We start from the raw sequence: 22,693 nt of genomic DNA on the forward strand, positions 1-22,693 counted from the left end.
ACCATCTCCAGAGCCCCACACAAATGGCTCTGTCCTCCCTTCTTATAGGGCTTCAGACATCAAACATCATCTGAATCACCAGAGCTCAGGCTCTGGTGATTGGTTCTTGAGTTGGCCCCTCCCTTTAGGACCCTGGGAGGTTCACATCCACATGGATTATGTTAACACCTAATGGGGTTTGGGCCTGGGGCTTAGCATTTAGTAAAGCTCACTGAGATAAATTGAGTCACTCAGAGAAAACAAAGGCCATTCTGGTTACAATACACAGATCAAAAAGGACCCAAGGTCATTTCCTTGTAGAAAGATGTACTGCAAGAATGAATGGATGGATAGATGGATGGATGGAGGGATGGATGGATGGATGGATGGATGGATGGATAAATGGATGAATGAAAAAGCATTTGTTAAATTCTTTGTGTCAGGTACTGAGCTACTGGAAATATAGAAAAAAGCTAGCCAAGCATTCCTGGCCCTCAAGGTGGCACACTGGATAGAGCATCCTGGACTAGAGTCAGGAAGACCTGAGTTCAAATTTGGCCTAAAACGCTTAATACCTGTGTAGCTCTAGGCCAGTCTCTTTACCTCCATCTGTCTCAGTTTGCTCACCTGTAAAATGGGGCTGATAGCACCAACCTCCCAAAGTTGTTGTGAAGACCAAATGCAATCATATTTGTAAAGTGTTTAGCATAGTACCTAGTACATAATGGGCACTACATATAAATGGTAGCTATTATTACTAATATTATTACATTGTATTAAGGAAATAAAATGAAGACAGAGCAAGGAGGGGAAGGGAAGGAGGTGCAAAGTGATAGCACCATGATTTGGAGGAGGCCAGGAAGGGAGGGATCGGGTGGCCAAGGCTTGTCTGTGTCCATAAAAGGTAAGGTGAAAGCTTGCCTTTCAAAGCCTCTGAGGGGGAAGGGGGTCTGAGTGGGTGGGTTGGGATGTGGACTCTCCCACTCTGTTCTCTGCAATATACATTGCTCCATACAGTCATAAGCTGCCCCCCTACATAGAAAACTTTGGATACCCAAGGACCTTTACATATTAAGGAGATGTTTCTAAATCTTTAGGAATTTCTGTTGCACATTTTGGAGAAGAAAATGGCAAACCACTCTAGTATCTTTGCCAAGAAAATGCCCAAATGGGGTCATGAAGAGGCAGACACAACTGAACAACAGAAAGTCGTTCATATCTGAATGACTCCAGATAGGAAGTTATAGATCATCACAAGGAATTGTAAAAAAAAAATGTATTTGACTTGCATCTTTAAAATTTAATGCCAAAAGTTGTCTTATCTCTCATGTCTTATGCACTCAAAGAAAATGAATTTACCCCAAAGTTTTAAGGCTTCAAAGATGCCACACTTCTTGAGAGGAAACACCAAAATTTGACCTTAAGTCTCAAAAACTAAAGAAACATTTACAACCTCTTTTTTTTTTGGTTTTTAATTTACATGATTCTCACATCACCTTAGAGGTTTGTTTAGATCAGAGGCTAAAATGTTAGGAAAGGGAAGACCACGACTAAATGCAGACAACCTGGCTATTCACTCCTGCACATACATTTCCATCTTCCCTCCCCAACTCTGAATCCTCACTTCCTTCTTCTTTGTTTCTGTGAAACCCCTGAAGGTAAAACCTATAATGAGGCATCTTACTGTGCATAAAAATCTTAATGAAGAATTATTTCTTATATAAATACCACAATTAACGAAGAAAAATCTGAGCCCCAGTAGGGAGTTATTTGTAAATGTTGTGTCTCTGCATGCCCAAACAAAATATTGCTATTGCAAGCCTTCAAAACATACACATAAAACAAATTTAAATGTTTACATCTGTATATTTTCCTTCCAAATGAGGTTACTTATATAGAAAACAGAAAGTAATTTTTTAAATCAGTCAACTTTCCCAGGAAATTTTGGGCATTAATACTATGATGCTACTGAGTCAATTAAACAATATGTACAGTCACAATTAATTTATCAATAACATAAACTGAGATCAAACTATATTTAGGAAAAATAATTATTAAAAAAATCAACATTAAAAATTCAAAACATTCAAAAAAATTCAAAATTTTCCAAAAATGCTGGGATTTTTTAATTTGAATTGAAAAAAGTCAAAACATTCCAAAAAACTCAAACTTGACTTTGGGAAATGTCTGAATTTCTGTGTGCCTACAGACTAATTTCAAGATGTCCTCAACTATGAAGACCCAATTAGAGATTTTAAGGAATGATGTAATTGTCATTCATCAATCACGTAGATTTTTCAAAGCATGCTGCGAGATCAGAACGGGAGCTCCTTAAGGGTAAGAACTATTTCAGTTTGATGTCTGAATCTCTAATGCTGGTGCTTCACAAATGCTGGTGGAGTAGACTTGACATTGGCCCACAGTTAGTAATTTACATTTTACGTTTACCAGTCAACAAGTATTAAGTTCTTATTAGGTGCTGGGCTCTGTGCTGGGTCCTGGGGGACATAAAGCACAATGAGGGAGCTCATATTCTAATTAAAACAAGTATGGATAAAAACAGAGCACAAATCGAAAGGGAATAAATACAATTCAATACATGTGGTTAAACCCAAGATAGTTTAGGAGGGAGGACACTAGCAATTGGGAGGGGGGAAGGGATATAAATCAGGAAAGGCTCCGTACAGAAGGTGGTCAAATATTTAAACAAATGAAAGAAACAATCATTAGGCACCTACAATTTTCCATTTACAGTGCCCTTCAGGTAAAGGTAAAAAGTGAGACAATCTCTGCCCCCAAGGTACTTATGTTCTAATAGAAGGAGACAAAGCCTGCTGGGGCAGCTGGGCCTGAGAAGTCAGAGGCTCTGCTTGCCTGGAGCCTTGAGGGTGGTCCTTTGATATACTGCAGAGAAGATGAAATCTGAAGGGTTAGGAGCACCAGGAGGGAGGGAGCAGCACTGCCTGGTTACTAAGCTGGAGATGGTGAGGCCCTTAAACTGAACCTCTCGACAGATTGAGAAGCCGCCATGGCCTGCAAATCTGTACTCCGATGCAATCCCCAATTGTTGTCCCTCTACTGGTTCATTATTATGGCCTTTCATAATACCAGCTCATTTATTTAGCACTTGCATACTTGCAAAGCTCTTTAGTTACATATATTAGTTCCATTTGGTAATTTTCTATCTTTCTTTCAGGACCCTCACCATTGAGTGAGATGGTGAAGCTCTCTCATGGAATCTGGATCCTGGCCTTTCTGTGAGTTAAGTGGGATGAATGGGCGTGGGGACCTTTCCGCATGGCTCAGGGCTTCTGATTGACAGCTAGGCCTAAGTTTCAAGTTACTAAAATCACCTGAACCGTGTCCTCGCTAAAGAAGGATAAAAGTGTTTTTAAGAGTTGGCATTGGCTAAATTGTACCTGGGGTAGTAGATTTCTGCCTTTAGATTGTGAGCCTGGACTCCACCAATGAGAGTAGAAGGTCAGTGGTGGTGTGGGGGTTGTTTGCATTAGGGTATAAAGCTAAGTTCTGCCCTCTGGGTGCTGCCTCTTCCTACCAATTGTCTATCAGTTCGGAGACCACCCTTTCTTGTGAGATTATAATAAAGAAGTTTTCTGTTTCTACCTCGAAAAACCTCTGATTCCTTTAATTAATAACTGGTGGGTGATCTCACCCCACACACCATGTATTGAAAAATGTCCACCATGGGATTAGACATTATTCACCAAAGCATATGGATGATGACTAGTCTTCAACAACCACCCAAACCATCAACAAGCATTTTTAAACACCCACTATGTGCCAGATGCCTGGGGTACAAACGGGTGAAACATCCCTGAGTTGGAGGACATTTCCTTCCATGATAAATACAATAAAACCCCAGCAGAGAGGGAGACTTTCTGGATGAGAAAGTTCTCTGGATAGTCGAGGGTTTAATAAGGAAGGGGGTAAGGGAGGGAGGGAGGGAGAAAACAAACCTTTATATGCCACCTACTATGTGCCAAGCACTGTGCTAAGAACTTTACAAACATTATCTCATTTAATCTTCACGCCAGCTCTGGGAGGCAGCCCTTATTATTATCCCCATTTTATAGTTGAGGAAACTGAGACAAACAGAGGTGAAGTGACCTGCACAGGGTCAAACAGCTAGGGAGTATCTGAAGCCAGATTTGATCTCAGGTCTTCCTGACCCCAGGTCTGGTAGTCTGTGTACTGTGGTGTGCCACAGTGCCATCCCATCTATTTTGTATGTACCTTTTATGTGCTGATTTATAGATAGATGGAGGGATGGATAGATGGATGGATGGACAGATGAACAGATGGATACATATAGACAAAGGCAGATACTGTGCATTTCATCTGTGCCAGACACTGTGCTAAGACCTGAGGTACCAACAAAATCAACGTAACAATCCCTGCCCTCAATGAGCTAACATTCTAAAGGGGGAAGATAACACCTAAAAGAATTCTAGAGAGCAAGGAGCTGGGGTGGGGTTCACTGCTAGTGGGAGGCAGCCTGGTGTGGAAACACTTGGGAAATATCCCAGGAGCAGGGGTAACCATTCCCTCCACTTCTGCTAGATTTATGGTTAGTTTACAATCTTTATTTTTTACATAGTTTTCCTAGGTTATACAGTTTATACAGGTAGGATAATAAGGATACAGAAGCAAAAGTGAAGTTAATTAGATTTTCCTTGTCTTAGTTTAGGATTAAACTACATTCTTTTACTTCCCCTACTTTCCCTCTTTAACATATGCAAATTATGGAAATCAGTAGGTCTGGATTCTCGACCAGGACCAGACCCTAGATAAGCTTGAACTGGTTCAAGCTGTTTGGCCTCTCTAATTCCCCTGAGGCATGTATGTGCGTGAGTACAAGCCTCTGACCTCTCACCTGACCGACCTTGAGGCCTGGTTTCTGCTAAAGCTGGGGTGGGGTTGGGGGGGGAAGTACACCTTTAGTTCTGTGGAAACAAAACTCCTCCTCCCACTTCTTACACTATTGTGCTGTAAGAAATGGTAAGGGAGATGGCTTCCAAAAAACCTGGGAAGATTTGTACGAAGTGATTCAAAATGAAGGGAGCAAAACCAGCAGAAAAATTTAGGCAAGAACTGACACTATTATAAAGACAAACAACTTGAAAAGGCTTAGCCATTCTTCTCAACCCATGGGAAGTGCCAGAGGCTACCACAGAGAGAGCTGAGGGAGGGCTTCCAAGTGCCCCAGAGGCATTGTTTGGACATGGTTAATAGAGAAGTGGGCTTTCCTTGACTAAACATACTTGTAGCAAGTTTTGTCTTACTTGCTTTTTCCATGGCTGGGAAAGGGGAAAGTGAGAACAAGAGGATGTAAAACCGAAAATAAAACCTCATTTCAGAACAAAAGTAAACTCCTGGAGTGCAGGTACCGTTTTTTTTGTAGGTGAATAATAAATGCTCCCTGACTGACTGAGGCTTGGTATGAGCCCCAAAGTTGAGAAGTGAACAGCTCCAGGAAGACAATGTAGTATACATTATTATTTTTTTAAAAATCTATATTAAAATGAAGCCAACCACTCCCCAAAGGTAATGGCTGATCTTGGCTGCAAGGAAGCAGTGAGGAAATGCGGCTCTTTCATTTCCTTGGGATGGTGGGAGACTAGGGGTACACAATGCCTTATATACTGTCAAACCAGATCAAGGAATGTGTCAGTTGCTTTTGTTTCCCTTTTTGTCAGAGGCAAAGCTCACTGGGCAGTGGTACATCTGGAAATCATGGTGATGTAAAAGCAATAGGCAACCATAAAATGTTTAAGGCAAAAATATAATATTAAAATATAAAAATTACATAAAATCAATGAAAATCAGGGGAATTTAAATCCCGTTACCCAGTCTTTCAGAAAAGCACAACATCATAACTCTCAAGCTAGAAGGGTTCTCAGGGCCAATGGGTCAAACCCCTCACTTTATGGGGACCTGAGACCCAGGGAGGCTTGAAGGCTCATTTTTCAGGTTCAACTTTGTCATGGATTTAAAAGTTTGTTTTTTTTTAAGTATAGTATAAAACCAGATCAGAGAAAGTGTTTAGTGCTGTCTCTGTGTTTCCAACAATAAAATCAGCATCATGGTAGTTTACACTTATGAATAACTCACTCAGATCTAAATGTCAGGGAATACAGAATTCAACTTTTTCAAATTAACTCTCTGGTTTATTTAGAAAGACTAGTCTTTCCATTGGACCACTGTCTTGGGAAGATAAACTAAAGTCTAAAAGGTCAAGATATTTTTAAAAAAGTGAAAATAAACATGGTAGGAGAGGCCACATTTCAGGAGGATTGCCCCCCAGGCACCTCCCCTGTGGCTTTCCCCTGGCATACAACTTCTGTGATATACACATTCACAATTGTGTCCCAGACTCTGGACAAGTACTTGCACTAGCAGAGTTTGGGCTTTATTAACTATACTATAAACCTAATAAATACCATCCTCTGAAACTCAGTGGTCTAATGATTGATATTCTGCCTTCACCTCTGGAGAACTGATCAGTGGTCCTGGCCAACATCCCAAATTAAATTACTGTAATAGTCCTCAGCCATCCCTGGTGGCCTTCCAGCCAATCACCACAAACCACAAATGGAGCCCATTGAATGCTGTTGGCACCAGTGGGAAGGGGAGGCCCAGGAGTGCGCTGCCAAACAACTGATAGATTTGCAGTGCATGATTAGGACCCAAATGAACACAAGAGTGTGGAAATGAACAGCGCCCAGGCAGCCAGGCTTCTTAGGCAGTAGCCTCTTCTTTCAGGAGGGGTCTGCCCTCGTTTTCTTTGCAGGGCTCATTGTCCATAGCTCCCTGAATTGTTTTATCTGCCTTGACAAACAGGACATGGCATGACATCCCCTCTGGCGGGGATTGCTGATGTGGATAGACAGGAGGTACCTGGTGAGTGCTCATCCCATGGTGTCAGAGGACCCAGAGGGCATGAGAAGACTGATCAGCAGAAGTTACAAGGGTAGAATTCTAAGATTGACATAAGGGCAAATTTAATTCGAGCTACCCAGAGGAGGAAAGGACGCGGTGGCTTCTTCCTACATGGAGGACCACAAGAACATTCTTTAGTGGGTTGGTTGCAGAGGGCATGTTCCTTCAGGGATGACTTGGACTAGATCAGTGATGGAAAACTCAAATAGAAAGGGATCTCTGAAGGCCACATGTTGATGTAAAAACCACCATTTAACATTCTCTATAATACATTGTATTTTTATTTATTTTGTTAAGCATTTCCAAATTATGTTTTAATCTGATTCAGGCCCCACTCCAGAAGGCCACTTTGGGCCCATGAGTTTAACACCACTGGACTAGATGGTCCTTGAAATCACCTCTGAAATTCTGAGTTTTTTAATTCATTACCTATATACAGAGAGACATTAAAAATTCACACAGCTTTCTCCATCACATTTCATTGTCAAGAAACGTGATAGGAGGAAATGGATCTCATCTCCTTCCTATTAGGTCAATCCCTCACTACAATAAGTGTGTTGTTCTATTGTGTAATCTATATTCATGATTTTTCAAGGATATGAAAAAAAAGGGGGCTAAGCTTCTCCTAGGCATTGAACTCATAGGCAGGTGACAGCCACCACCTTTCAAATGTATTAGTCCTGAAAAATAGCTCAAATTCCATAGGATATAAAAAATAAGAAGCAAAAGCTAGAGAAATAACAAGGTCTCACAACCTGGAAAAAAAATGTATACGTGTGTCTTAGTGCTTGGTCAGCTCCCACACTTGTGCTGTGCCAGTAACCACTTCCAGAGAGCCGCTATATGGCTAATGTGAAACAAGACTTGAAGATGCTCCTTTAACTTGTGTCCCCAAATCCCAGCTCAACGTGAGCATGCCCCAACTTCCTCCTTTAGTTTCAACAGCATCCAGCCCTTTTCATTCACCCTCAGTGAAACAACTGGACTATTGTGTCCTGTCTGACATGCCACCACCCATCTCTGCCTGAAGGTTATTGGATTTCCACAGCAGTGATGTCACCCCTCCTCCCAACACACACACACACACACACACACGTCCTCTTTCAAGCATGGTAAAATCACCAAGGAGTAAAAATTTCAGTTACAATACAGGGGACAATTGCTGTCACTAAAAGCCACGATGACCAACTTTTGAAAGAATCAGGAACTCTGAGCAACACAATGACCAACGTTCTGAGGAGGAAACGAGATACCTGCCTCCTGATAGGGTGGTGATGGACTCATCAGGGTGCAGACCAAGATAGATCTGTTTTGGGTGTGGCAAATGGCCATGCTTATTTCTAAAGATCTAGGGGTTTTCTTTTTTTTCCCTCAATTGGGGAGGAGGGGAACATGAGGGGAAAAAAAATCTATATTGGTAACTGAAAACAAATGTATAAACAAGAAAAGAAAACTGGCAATGGCAGAAAATGAAAAGCAATTCCCATGTATCCCTAGACCATGGTCACTCCTCTGGGCCATCCTCTGTGCTTGGAATAGTTCATGCTCTGTCTGCCAAATCATAATCCTCCCCTCCTTCAGCATTCTCTGTTCATTCCATGTTTTCTACACTCTCCTTAAAAAAGGGTAAATGGAGTGAGGACGCTGCTCTCCAAACACTTCTGCCACATAACTCATTCCCTAGGAAATCCAGAACCAATAAACACATCCCCTCTGGGGTCCCTCCAGCCCCTCATTGAGGAGCCAAAGATCTGAGGAACAGTTATAACAGGGCAGCTTTCATCATGCCTGAATGTTCACTATAAACTACCAACATTTATGAAGCACCCATTGTATACCAGGCCCTGCATTAGGTGACAATGGTAGGAAGACAGAAATGGGACCCCGGCCACAGCCTAACAGTGTACACATCAAACAAACATGGAGGAAGACTGGAGCTCAGAGCTGTCCCCTTCTCCACACCTGAGAGTCTTACAGATTTGCTGGGAGCCCTAGAAGATGAAGTGACTAAAACAGCTTGTATGGGCCAGAGGCAGGACTCAAAGGGAGGTCTTCCTGGCTGGCTCTGTTGTCCAGACTATGGCCTCTCATATAAATAAGAGGCATTTTGTTCTGGAGAAGAGGCATTGAATGGTTTCTTTTTAACCCAATAAGATTGACTGGGGTCCACTAGGGCCTCAGAATCTGACCAAGTAAGTCATTCATTGTCTTCATGAGGACAATCTGAAAATGTGTGATGCTGTTTACAGATTTCTCGCTGCTTTTAATTACATATATTAGGCTCCTTGTTGGGTGGCAGTTCTACCCTCGGCTGCTGCCTTGGACCACACAGCTGCTCTGACCATGGCTCCCAAGAGCACTCAGATGTTTCTGATTAACACTGGTATTCTGGGTATGGAATTCTGACACCAGCCAAATGCTAAGATGTATGTTTCATTACTTTACATAGAAAGGAAAGGTGTGCTTCCATGCTGGTTGGCAGGGGACATCAATGCTTCCAAAAGGAGCATGATTTCAGCATGAAAGGGTGTGAACACAAGGAGTCCTAAACTATCTATTAAAAAAAGTCATTGAGCACCATCAAGTCACAGACCTAGAGCTAGAGAGGGCCTCAGATGGTGCCTAGAGTGGGGAGAGACTTGTCCAGGATCACACACATTGCAAGTGGCAGAGGCCAGGACTAAACCCAAGTCCTCAAGGATGCCTCTTTCATTTATCTCATAAAGCAAAAAAAGAGAAAAAGATATATATGTAGTATGTATGTATATCTGTATATGTGTGTATATATATATATATATATATATACACACACACATACATCTATCTCTATTTCTATCCCTATATCTCTATATTCATCTATATATATGTATATATATAGATACATAGATATATATAAAAATTGCTTTTTCTAACTGGCTTAGAGTTGGAAGTCACTCTGAGACCAACTAGTCCAAGCATGTATGAACATGAATTCACTACAAGACTCCCCCAAAAGTGGTCATTCAGCCTCCACTTGAAGATCCTAAGGGCCAGGGGACACCCTTCCTCTCAAAGACTCTAGCCAAAAAAAAAAAATCCCTATATTTGGTCCAACGGATGAAACTCACAGAAAAAAAACCATGTATGGATAAGCACAGCCAAGAAGAGATCTTGTTAGCCGTGCTGCCTAGACATGTTGGTGACTTCTCTCTCAGAAAGCATCAAAGGTACAGTGTGCCACCTTCTCCACACTAGGGACCAGGGAAATACCTTCCAGGACGTGTTCTCAGGGTCATTGTGGGACCATGCCCATCAGCCTTCTCCTTTCCTCCTAGGTCTCCACTCCCCACTCCCCTCATTATCATTCTCTGGCCCCAGTCTATATCTCCTGCTGTGATCAACTCCATTCCCAAATGCCTCAATTTCACCCCCACTTTTCAACTCTATCTAGCACCAACCTTGGCCTGAAACGGAAACTCAGCTGAGATGCTTATCTTTTCATGAAAAATAAAGGATAGATTTTTTTTCTCTTCCCCAGTCAGAGAATGAAAAACCTAAGATACTTAACCTAAGTAAAAAAAAAATTACTTTTTAGGCGATGGTATCTTAACTTAATTAAATCAGTATTTCTTAAGTATCTACTGTATCACCATGGATACATGTGATACAAAGACAAAATGCAAGCAGCCTACATTTTATCAAACAAACAAAATGGGTCTATATAAGGAATAGATACAAAGTGGTTTTAAGGTCATTTCAGCAGGAGGAGGGGGCAGGAGCCGCAAAGGAAAACAAAATCATGTCTTACCAACTCCATGGCCAAGGACTTACTTCTAGTTCCTTTTGCAGCAGTCCTTGAAGAAAACCCAGGCATCCGGCTTCTTCTTCTGTGTCCATGACAACACAAATCTGTTGTGAAATCTTGTCTAGGATTGAGGAGGGGGAGAAAGAGCAAGATATCAATACAATGAATGTAAAAACTCAATCTTTTGAACTCTACTTTCAACTCCCACAAATAAGCTGTTCAAAGAAATGGGGAAGGAGTCTTGTTTTCATACAACAGCAGGGACAGTAGGACTCTATGCTGTCAAGTTCTCAATTCTTTTCTTCCCATCAAGTCAGTAAATACATGTGATGTATAAGTACCCAGAGAGATGAGGAGATCTGGGAGAACATATGAAATGGAATGTCTTAGGGATGCCACTTTATCTAACTTGGAAAAAGCATTGAACTGGAAAGTCAAAAATAGAGCTTCTGATATAGCTATTTTTCACTTTAAGTCACCAGGCCTCTCCGGAACTCAGTTTCCTCCTATATAAAAAAGAGGTGGAGGAAGGGTAAAATAGGTGAATCCAAGGCACTCAGGATAGATGGCATCATAGAAATTACTGAGCTGGCAAACTCCTGATTCACTTTAACTGTCCCTGATAGATGCTCTTCTAGCATCTGCTGAAATATTTTTATTGATGGAGAATTCATTATCTAACAAGCCAATTAATTCAGTTTTTTGAAAGCACCAATTAGCTGTTTACATTGAACCAGATTCTGCCTCTAAACATCTAAGTCTACCCTGCGCAGAGACAGAGGACTTGGGAGTGGAAGACCTGAGTTCAAATCTCACCTCAGAGACTAACTAGGTATGTGACCCTGGAGATGTCACTAAACCTCTTTCAACCTGTGTTGGTAACCAAAAATGGGCTTCTTAGCACTTAGTCAACAAGTGCCCTTGACTAGTTTGGCTTTTTCCCCTGAACTGAATGCTGTTTGTATGTTGGGTTGGAGTAAGCTTGTCGGCCCCTTCACCTTGCTTCCCTTGCTTAAGCTGATGTAAAGAACCTGTGATTTCCCTGGCATACCTTATACACCCCCCCCCCCCCCCCCCCCCCCCCCCCCCCCCGCAGAAGCCGGATGGTTAAAAACAGCTTCCGTTGGAGCCAGAGGCTGCTACAGCTACAGCCACAGCCGAAGCTGAAGCAGGAGCTGCCGGTAGCAGAGCTGACCTAGGGGAGGAAGCTGAACAAGGACTTGAGGCCAATGGGTAATCTTTTTACCATAGAGGGGAAGCGTGTATATGATTTTGCTTTATACCATCATGCGTCTCTGTGGCCTCCTGGTTACTCTTGTGAGGCGTACTTATTGGGCCTGGAAGCTTTTGATCAATATATCAAAATGGGGTTGCTGGTTCGTGGGTTGGTTACTGTGGAGCCTAAATATTCGCTCTGATTCTTCTGCCTCCGGCGGTTCCGAACCTTTCAGACGTATATATACATGATCGTCTTTGAGATTATAAACTCTGCCCTCCCAATACAAACCTCAGTTTCCTCATCTATGAAATAAGGATGATAATGGCGCCTTCTTGCCAAGGTCCCGGAAGGATCGAATAAGACGAGCCTTTGCATAATGCTTTGCAAAACGTCAAGCACTACAGAAATACTAGGTATTATTGTCGTCCTCTGGAATGACACCAAATTATAACAACACGCGTGTGTTCTTAGCCCATCGTGGTGGGGGGTCTGTGGATGGATTTGGGGGGGGGGTCCATGAACTTAGATGGGGGAAAAAGGGCATCTTTATTTTCACTAAACTCTAGCCAAAATTTAGTGTTTCCTTCTATTATGTTTTTAAAAAGAAAAAAAGACCTAATTCTGAGAAGGGGTCCACAGGCTTCACCGGACTGCCATCACGAGGGTCTAGGACCCACAAAAAAGGTGAAGACGTCGAATCCGCTGGCCACAAAACAACCCTTCTATTATTCATAACAGCTATGGGACTTCTCAAGTCTTCTCTTCTCCAGACAAAATAACCCAACTGTCTTCAATCTGTCATGCTGAGGAGGGATTAACATTGTTCTGCTTGGCCTCAGAGGGCAGAACCAGCAAGTGGTGCACATGGACATCACATGGATTTGTTGTGCTTGGCTATGCATCTCTCTGCGGCAGCTAGGTGGCACAATGGACAGAGCACCAGGCCTGGAGTCAGGAAGAGTCATCTTTGTGAGATCAAATCTGGTCTTAGATACTTAGTAGCTATGTGACTCTCGGCAAGTCACTTCACCCTGTTTGCCTCAGTTTCCTCATTTGCAAAATGAACTGGAGAAGGCCATAGCAAACTACTTCAGTTTCTTTGCCAAGAAAACCCCAAATGGGGTTAGAAAGAGTTAGACATGACTGAACAACATGTACATCTGTTAGAAGGATTGTGCCCCCCCCCTTTTATCTGGGGTATATGGATGGGTAGGACAAGGAATGGAGAGGATCTGGGAAGTGGGGAGCTGTCATATTGGAGAGGGAGGGAGGGGAAGGGAAGAGAGGGAGAGAGGGAGGGAGACAGAGCAAGAGAGCGAGAGAGGATATAAAGGATTATTGACTCAATTTTCAAAATGCCCAGAAGGGAATAGCAGGACAATCAGAGGGAAACACAGACAAGTAGGACAGCTTTGAAAAGCAATATGTTGAATTTATTATTAAGCTGTAGGCAATAAATTTATGGTTTCACATATGTTCTCCTTTTATATGGAAATGTATGTCTGTCTGTCTCTCTCTTTCTCTTCCTTTCTCTCTCTCCCTCCCTCTCTCTTTCTCTCTCTCTCTCTCAAATTCTAAATTAATCAAAAAAAATGAGAAAAATAACCAAGTGCTGCGCAGATGATTTTGCCTTGAACACACACCCTAGAGGTGGATCTGGAGGCACAATACCACTCTGGGGTAGAACTCAGGCCTAGAAGGAGTTGGGGCTCCCAGAAAGGAAATGAGAGGATCCCAACACAAATGACTTCAAAGAAGAATCTAAGGCTCCAGAGCTGCCCAGGAAAATGGCCAACTTCTGCTTCAGGCTGGAGGAGCAAGAGCAGGTAACTAAGAAGGGATTTTCTGAAAGAATGTGAAAATCCATTGAGAAGAATGTCAGGAATGACAGGACCCAGATCACATGCCCTTTGATCTATGCCCGAGGCAGGAGAAAGGTCAAAAGAGACCAGGCCTATGGCAGCCCAGGACTGGAAGGACAGGAACCCAGGTCTTCATTTGCTTTGATTTTCTCTCTGACAAAGGAAATGTTGCTGCAGGCTGGAAATAACAGAGGAGAGAGAGCTAGCAGAGAATCAATGAAGTCGGTGAGGTGATGCCCAGGCATCCAAGCCCAGAGAAACAGCATCCCAGGACATGGAAAGAACTGGCCAAGGTGACTACTGAGGTCCCGACAAGGATCTTGGAGGAATCATGGAGGAGAGAAGAAGGGAGATGCCTCAGGTCTAGAAACAATTAAATATTCCCTTTTTTAAAAGAGAGAACGATGAAAAGGATTCTTCCAACTACAATCCAGGGACTCTGACTTAAATTTTTGGCAAAATTCAATAATACTCTATGGAAAAGATTTTGTGAAAACTCAGAAAAGAAAGCAATGATCCCTCCAACCCAGCATGGGTTCACTAAGATGATGTCATGCCAAGACAACCTCAATGCCTTTTTGAGAAGGTAACTAAACTGGAAAATAAGGGCAATGTTGTACACAGAACTGGATTTCCCCAAGGCATCTATCAAAGTCTCTACTTATACTCATGCATACAAGATCAGAGAGAGGTAGGTTTTTCTCCTCCCCACGTGATGGTTCCTTCTCCATCTCCTCTGTATCATACCCTCTAACTTCAGTTGTCTCTCAGGGGTCTGTCCTGCATTCTTTTCTCTTCTCCTCTTACACTCCTCCTATACTACTCAACTTGGGAATCTCATCAGCTCCCACAAATTTAACTAGAATCTCTATGCTACTGATTGTCAAGTCTACCTTTTCTGCCCCAATCTCTCTGCTGACCTCCAATCTCACATCTCCAACTGCCTTTCAAACATCTCTATCTGGATGTCCATTGGACATCTTAAACTCAATGTGTCCAAAACAGAACTCACTGTCTTTTCCCCAAAACCCTCCCCTCCTTCCTTATTACTGTAGAGAGCACCCCTATCCTCCCAGTCTCTCAGGCTCACAATCGAGGAGTCATCCTGGATTCCTCACTGTCTCTCACTCCCCCGCCCCCATATCCAATATGGTGCCAAGGTTCGTTGATTTCACCTCTGCAGCATTTCTTGAATGTGCCTCCCTTCTTTCCTCTGAGAACAGGGGCTGGCAGGTCTGCCTACCTCAAGTGTCTGCCCACTCTAATCCAGCCTCCATTGAGCTGCCAAAGTGATTTTCCTAAAGGAAGCTCTGACTATTCCCCTATTCAATAAACCCCTATCTCTCCCTATCACCTCCAAGATCAAATATATAATTCACTGACTGGCATTCAAAGCCCTTCATAGCCCCCTCCCTCACTTCTCAGTTTTCTTACACCTTACTCCCTAATACATACTCTTCAGTCCAGTGACACCAGCCTCTTGACTATTCCACAAACAAGATACTCCATACTCCATCTCTCTCTGCTCAGGGAACTTTCTCTAGCTGTCCTCCAATTCTGGAATGCTCTCCTCCCCCTCCCTCCAATCTGACTGCTGACCTCCCTGGCTTCCTTTAGGTCCCAATTAAAATCCCACCTTTTACAGGATGCCTTCCCCAACCACTCTTAATTCCAGTGCTCTCTGTTCACCATTTCCTATTTTTCCTGTATATAACTTGCTTTTCATATATTTGCTAGTATCCTATCTCCCCCATTAGACCATAAGCTCCTTGAGGGCAGGGCTTCCTTTTGCCTCTTTTTGTATCCCCAGCGTTTAGCACAGTGACTGGCACAAAGCAGATACTTAATAAATGTTGATTGACTGATTGACTGAGGTAGGCAAGGTATCAGAATGGTGACGATGAACTGGCTGAAAGAAAAAGCACCAAAAAATGGGGATTGGTCTTAACCTGGAAGCGAAGTCTACGATGAAATGGCCTTGGGCTTCTGCCTTGATCCTGTTCAATGCAATATTTTTGAAGGTATAGATAGTATGTTTGTCAATTTTACAAATAACACCAAGCTTCCAGAGGTTGCTCTAACACCCTCTGATTGCATCTGGCGATATAATCAAGATCCAAGAACTTCTGGACCAATTAAAATGATGGGCCAAACCTAATGTGATGGAACCAAATTATCAGCTTCCTTCCACATGAGACCATGAATACAGAATGAGGGAGGGGCACGTCTCATGTCTTTGAGCTCTAAAATCATGACATCCTGGACCTAGAGATGGAAGGCGCTTCAGAGGCCAGTGAGTCTATAGCCTTCATCTGACAGATAAAGAAACTTAGGTCCACAAGGTGAACTCTTCAAGTGTTAGGGGTATTATCTGAACCTGGGGGCTCTTAGCACGACACCATGATAGAAGACTGAAACACAAGGCCACCATGAGTCAGTGGTGTGATAGGGCAGTAGGAAAAGCTAATGAGCTTTTAGGCTCCATTAATGAAGAAATTAAAGATATTTATTAAGCAGTTATTGTGGCCAAGCACTAGAGTTACAAAGGGAAAAGCATAACAGCCCCTCGCTCAAGGAGCTTACATTCAAATTGGAGGAAAATGAGCTTCTATAGCTTACCCTGGGTCACCCTGCAGGAGAGCAGTGGCCAGGGAGGATGAGCAGGCCCTTAATGGAATCAATTGACCCACCCTTTCCAACAATGTAATAATTCCAGAGCTAGAAACTAGGGAGAGACACATGCAATCTGACTCTCTCTGGATCCTTGATCATCCAAAATTCTTAAGTCTCATGACTCGATAACTTCAACATAATTTTAAACATCCTTATGTCTAGGCTAAAATACCTAGGATTTTAGCAGCCTCTCTCAGGGAGAATTAGTTAACAGAAAATTATTGGCACAATGCCAGGGACTCTGCTGAAAGAGACAGAGAAAGATAAAAATAGGCCCTGCCTTCAACAAGTTCCCACTCTAATTGGGGAGCCTCACAAATAACTAGATATATACCAGAAGTAAATATACTGTTTGTATATATGTATGCATGTGTATATGTACACACACACAGAATGTCACAAAAGTCTTTGTGTAGTTTTAAGCTACTAAAACTTTTCTTTTTTCCCCATACAGACAGAAAGACAGAGAAAAAGAGGAAGGGAGGGGAGGCAGAGAAACAGAAACAAACGGATACAAAGAGGGAAAGAAGGAGGGAGAATGGAGAGAGGGAGAGAGAGAGGTGGGGAGTGGGGAGGAGAGAAGGGAGAGGGGGAGAGAGGGAGAGGATGAAGATCATCTGAAAAGAGAAGGCAATGGGAGCTCACTGAGTTTTGGTGACTAGCATATATATTGTATTCCAGATAAGGATACAGAAAGGTTTGACTTGGGGAGGAAGAGCCTAGTGATGTGGTTCCTTTCCAGCTCACTTAGTATTTTCTGGGTATCCTTGGTCATGGCCACACACTGGATCAATGTCTTCATGGAATGAGCTATAACAGTTTCCTTACGAATCATTTGCAACCGGAAAATGTGGGGCCCCACTGATTGAGGAAGGGCTGAAAAAACTTTAGTATATAAGCATAATAGAATTTTACTTTGAACAATGAATTGAGGATTCCAAGAAACAAGGGAAGGCTTCTAAGACCTGACAGAGAGTGAAGAAAGCAGAAACAGGAATGCAAAATACATGATGACAACAAGAAATTGGAAAAGACAAAAAAAGAGGGGGAAAAGACAATGGAATTGGCATAACCAAGTTTAGCCCTGAGAGAGACAAGAAAATGTACCTCCCTTCCTTCTTTGCAGAGATAAAGGCCCAGAGACATGGATGTGGTAAGAAATGGTTGATGTGCTGATTAGTTTTACTAAACTGCTTTTCATCCCTTTTATTTCATTTGTGTAATAAGGGATGACTCCCTGGGTGGGGGAGGGGGACATATATCTGGGAATAAAAGTGACATAAGAACAAAAGTTTTCAATAAAATGATTTTTTTTTCACTTTAAGAAAATCTAGGAACTCATAAATAAATGAATGACAAGACAGTGTGCTAAGCACTGGAGATTCAAATACTCAAAGCGGGCCAATCCCTGTCTTCAAAACTAGCACATTCAGAAGATGTGACCAAAGGGGGTCAATTTTAAATCTATTTCAAAACAATTTTACTAATTTCTCTCCTTAAAGTTATTATTCAGTCTCTCAGCTCTGTGTTTCTGTTCTGGGAAGGCTCAGGGATGGTGAGTCGAGTCATGCAGCCATTGATTGGATGGTAATGTTGATTTGCTTATCATTCCCAGAGCAAGAGGTGGTGGAGGGGGGAAGGGAAGGCATGAAGAACCTCATCTAACCCTAACTGACATGGCAGGAAGAGGGCAAAAGAGCCTCAGGCTAGAATGCTTCAGGAATGGCAAAAGAAATAAAGGCGTGGATGTGGTGGAGATATTAACACCATAAGAAACGCTCAAACAAACTCCAAGCATAAAGAATTCCAAAAAGCATGGGAAGGCTAAAAAAAAAAAACGGATGTAAAATGAGCAGAAATAGGACAATAAACAACAATACTGAAATTAAAAACAGACAACAGAAACTGAGTGTAGTGAAACTCTAGTGACCCCTTATATTGTGTGACAAAGTAGAGATGAAGAAGAGGGAGATGGGAAAAACCACTGGACCTCACCAAAGAGATTCGAAAGAGATTAATGGCAAAGCTAAAACAATGTTAAAAAGCACTCCGGGAATCAATTTTCAAGATCTCTCAAAGTGGGAAAGACTTCCTAAAGATAGAAAAAAACTCGCTTGCATTACAATGACCAAAAGAGGCAAACAAGACAACCTCAGCAGCCATTCAGCCCAAATGACAACATTCTCATCTCTATAAAATTTCTCAGATAATAGCCTATTCATACATCACATAAAAATTGATGATAGGGAACAGGCAGGCTCCAGAGACAATTTTCTACAAGAGACTACATCTTCATAGTCATATAAGGGAGTGGGTGTAAAGAATACAACATCCTACTCTGTCTATTGTTTGTTGATTACAGAAAAGCATTTGACTCAGTAGAGCCTGGAGGGCTCTCCTCAAACTAGGTGTCTTAAATCTTAAATCATAAAAATCTTCAAAAATTCCAAGACAGATGAGACCACAGGAATAACTCTGTTCAACAACCCACACAGTATCAGTGACATGGGAGGCACTAGACAGCAGGACATATGCTCACCAAATGTGTTCGGCAGCATCTGGAAATACCCGTTGTGAAAATGTCCATTATGCAAAATGCAAAGGCTCTTGAAAAAGGCCTTGATGAAGAGTTTCTCCAGATACCAACAGCTCAATATTATCCACAAACAAGAACTAAGCAAAGGTCTCCTCAATGAAACCCCTGGTCATTCAAATGCGAACAATACCACTTTCTTCACAGGAAAAACAAAGTGGATGAAAAGCTCCTATTACTCCAATCATAGCACTCAGTTTGATGGCTAACCAAGTGGGTTGGTCCATCAGGACTTGGATCTTACACTGGCAGCACTAACAGACAATAAACTGGGCTGGGAAGTATAAGGATGAGGATGGACTTGATCATATTTGGGAAACTACACAGCTTATCCCATGATCCCAAACAGAGAATACTATGCAAATCTGGTTTATACTTCTCCAACCAAAGAAAAGCTCATTATCCCTAACCTTTATTTTCTACCTCTGAATTCATTCTTTGTCTAAAATAAACTGTGAAGTAGAACACTGTAAAATGATTCCTGAAAATCCCTGGTCTACGTACATAACGTGTACCCTCAGAGCACTGGGTAGGATGCCTAGAGTGGCTGACTGTCCTCTGGCATAGAGACCATCTATAATCAGAGGCTCCACATCTTGGCCAATGGTGCTACAATGTCACCTTTGGGGTCCTCAGATGGATGACACTCTTGCGATAATGATTTCTATCCAACGAATCAATTAGGACAAGAAAACATATCCTGCTTAACCTGGTAACTTAAAACAGTTGGTCTGTTTCAAAAACAAGGGTGTGAGGTGGAGACCTCACCTCTATCTCCCTTTATTTAGTTCTCGCTCCCAATACCTTCTATTAATCGGTCAATGAAGAAGGATATCTCAGCCACCAACCATATGCAAGCTAGGCAATAGATACAAATGTATCCATTCTTGGCCCTAGTGGAAAAGAACACGGATACACAGTTCTATATATAACACATACAATGTAAATGAAAGGCAAGGGTTGGGGAGGAGGGGCAGGGAAAGGAGGGGAGGAGGGCCTAGCTGCTAAACAGAGGTGGAAAGGCTTCATGGAGGGGGTTGTGCTTCAGCTAAGCGTGGATTCTAAGAGGCTAAAATGAAGAGGCAGAGCACCCCAGGCATGGCACAGCCTGTACAAAGTATGGAGACAAGAAATAGACTGTTATGTGAAAAGCTGGGTTGAGCTACAGAGTACCTAAAGGAGATAAACGTATAGTAAATGTGGCAATAGAGATTAGAGCTGGCCTCTGAAAGCCTTGGAATGACAAAGGAGCCTGTTCTTAGTCCTAAAGGCAAATGGGAGCCATGGAAGTTGTTTCAACAATCCGGCTAGCAGCTGTTGTGGGGTGAAAGACCAACATGAGCCCAACAACAAGCATGCTGCCGAAGCCCAGGTTCTTTTGATCTGCTTTACTAAGGAAAGCAATGGTTAAGGGGTTAACAAGCTTACTTTAATCGGGCATATAAATACCGTTCACTTAGTTCAGGGGAAAAAACCGGCACCCTGAACTTCAGGACAAAATACAAACAAATTACAAACATCAACAGACAGACCAAATACAACTCATAGCTACCAATATCTAGGTTCAGCCCGGGAGTTCAAAACAAGGGCTGGCCCAGAGTCACACGCGCCACCACGGCTGTGGGTAAGAGCTCCAAAAAATAGAAAGTCAACCCCTGGTTTTATATCTTTTTCAGGGTCAAGGGTGAGTCACACATGCGACTCACCCACGTGACCTAGAATCGTCACAAAGAGGCGACTTAAACTCACGTGGTCTAAAAGCCTCTGATGTCCCAAACATGTCACTCAAACCCATGTGTAAACTAGACCCTCCCCTGAGGCAAGGAGGTCACCAAGGACTCCCAATCTAATCAAGGAAACAAAGGCCAAACTCTTCAAGGGCACTTGGTTGAACTGAGTGCTAACAGCCCATTTTGATTGCCAACACAGAAGTTTATTGAATGGAGGAGTAGCACCATCAGATGTGTGCTTTAAGAATATATCTCTGGCTGGCAGCTGAGCAGAGGACAGACTGGCATGGTGCTCTAGGAGAAAGAAGAACCACTGTTGTCGCAACCCCATTATCACTAGAGCGAGGTTCTAATTAGTCAGAGGAATGAATCCTCTGAAGTGGTCACATTTTTCAAATTTATACTGCACTGGGTTAGAACAAATGATCATCTTTTACATAATTATAACTTCATCTAGTGTGAATGCAAATCCATGCAGTCACTCCAGGGGAGTTATCATTTGCCCTACTTGGGACATGGCTATCCATTAATCCATAGTCCTTCCCTCTGGTCATTCTAACACTTGCTCTATATAGCAAAAGGAAACCTGCCATTGATGGTGGTCTGGGGAATATGCCACAGGTGAAAGATTCTAGACCGCTGCACCTCTAAAGCCCAGCAGAAGCTGGTCATATGCATTCTTCAGTTGGCAAGTTCATGGGCTCTGGGGGTCTCTGAGGTTAATGAAGGACTCAACCTCCATCCCAGGGCCCTCCTCTCTTCCCCTGGTGCTCTACCCATGAATAAAAAAAATGCTTGTTAGACTTTCTGGGGAGTGGGAACTCATGGGAACTCAGGCTTCCATTGCCATGCTGTTGTTTTCTTCCCACACATCTAAAAAGTCTAACACAAGAATTCAGCATCTGTTCAAGAAAGGCTGGAGGCTAAATCAACAGTGATTTTACAAATTGGGAAACAACCTCAAGACTGTCCTGGCACCATTTCAGGAGGAAACCTCCATGGGACCTTTCTCTCTGATTACTCAAGTCAGCCTCTCTCACTTCGAATATGTGGAGGAAAGGGCATCAGAGGGAAGGTCTACAGCAAGGCAAGGAAGCTTCTCGAGGAGATGCCAAGGAGGGAATTTCCTCCTCTGGGAATTCTTTATCCCTGTGGCCTCGCAGTTCCCATCCAGCTCCCTCATATTTTGTATATACGTATATGCCAATGTCTTGATCCCCCAGGTAGAACATAAGCTCCTGGAGGTCAGGGGCTGCTCTGGTTTATTTGCAAATGCTTAAGACTGAATGATCAATGCTGGCTCTAACAAAGGTCAATGGTAACTGAACTGACAGAAAACAAGTGAAACAGAATTCTACCCTGACGTCTAGGATCTGGGATGTACAGAATACTCCATCATCAGAGAAGCCAAAACTACAACTCATCTGTGTGGCATTTAGAAGCATATGAAGTGCTTTCCTCATCACAGCCCAGTGGAGTTGATAGAATAAATACCCTTTGGTCCATTTTACAAGTGGAAAAACAAAGGCTGAGAGAGACCATGCGACTGAGCTCCCCCATCCAGTGGCTGGCAGAGACAGGATTTGAACCCAAAGTCCCGATCAAAGTTCGAACACACTCTTTGAACTCTGATCAGGACACATGGAAAAATGAGGAAGTTGTGTCCCTCAGATGACAGCAAGTCTCATTTTAACCAGCCAAACACTCACAGGAACTGTTCCTCAGAGAGAGGCAGTGTTTGAGTTTTAGGTGAATAAAACCCTGCATCTGGGATTTCGTTGGCATGAGGGAACTCTAAGGTGAAAAATCTCCTCTCCCACAGCAGGCTGGCACCTTCTCTGCAATTTGCCTGAGGCCCCAAGAAGGTCAACCTTCCCAGGGTCACCCAGCCAG

The 22,693-nt window shown here is 42.7% G+C and overlaps 1 protein-coding gene across 2 annotated transcripts in view; it reads right to left on the reverse strand.

Moving 5' to 3' along the window:
* The window catches only part of CRPPA (CDP-L-ribitol pyrophosphorylase A), a 268,571-nt gene that overhangs the window by 153,921 nt on the left and 91,957 nt on the right, over nt 1-22,693 (reverse strand). For both annotated transcript variants that reach the window (XM_036760933.1, XM_036760932.1), the window contains exon 6: nt 10,750-10,844. In XM_036760933.1, the coding sequence (XP_036616828.1) occupies nt 10,750-10,844 (95 nt within the window). The remainder of the gene's footprint in view (nt 1-10,749; nt 10,845-22,693) is intronic.

Source organism: Trichosurus vulpecula, chromosome 5 (assembly GCF_011100635.1).
Source record: "Trichosurus vulpecula isolate mTriVul1 chromosome 5, mTriVul1.pri, whole genome shotgun sequence".
Taxonomy (NCBI): domain Eukaryota; kingdom Metazoa; phylum Chordata; class Mammalia; order Diprotodontia; family Phalangeridae; genus Trichosurus; species Trichosurus vulpecula.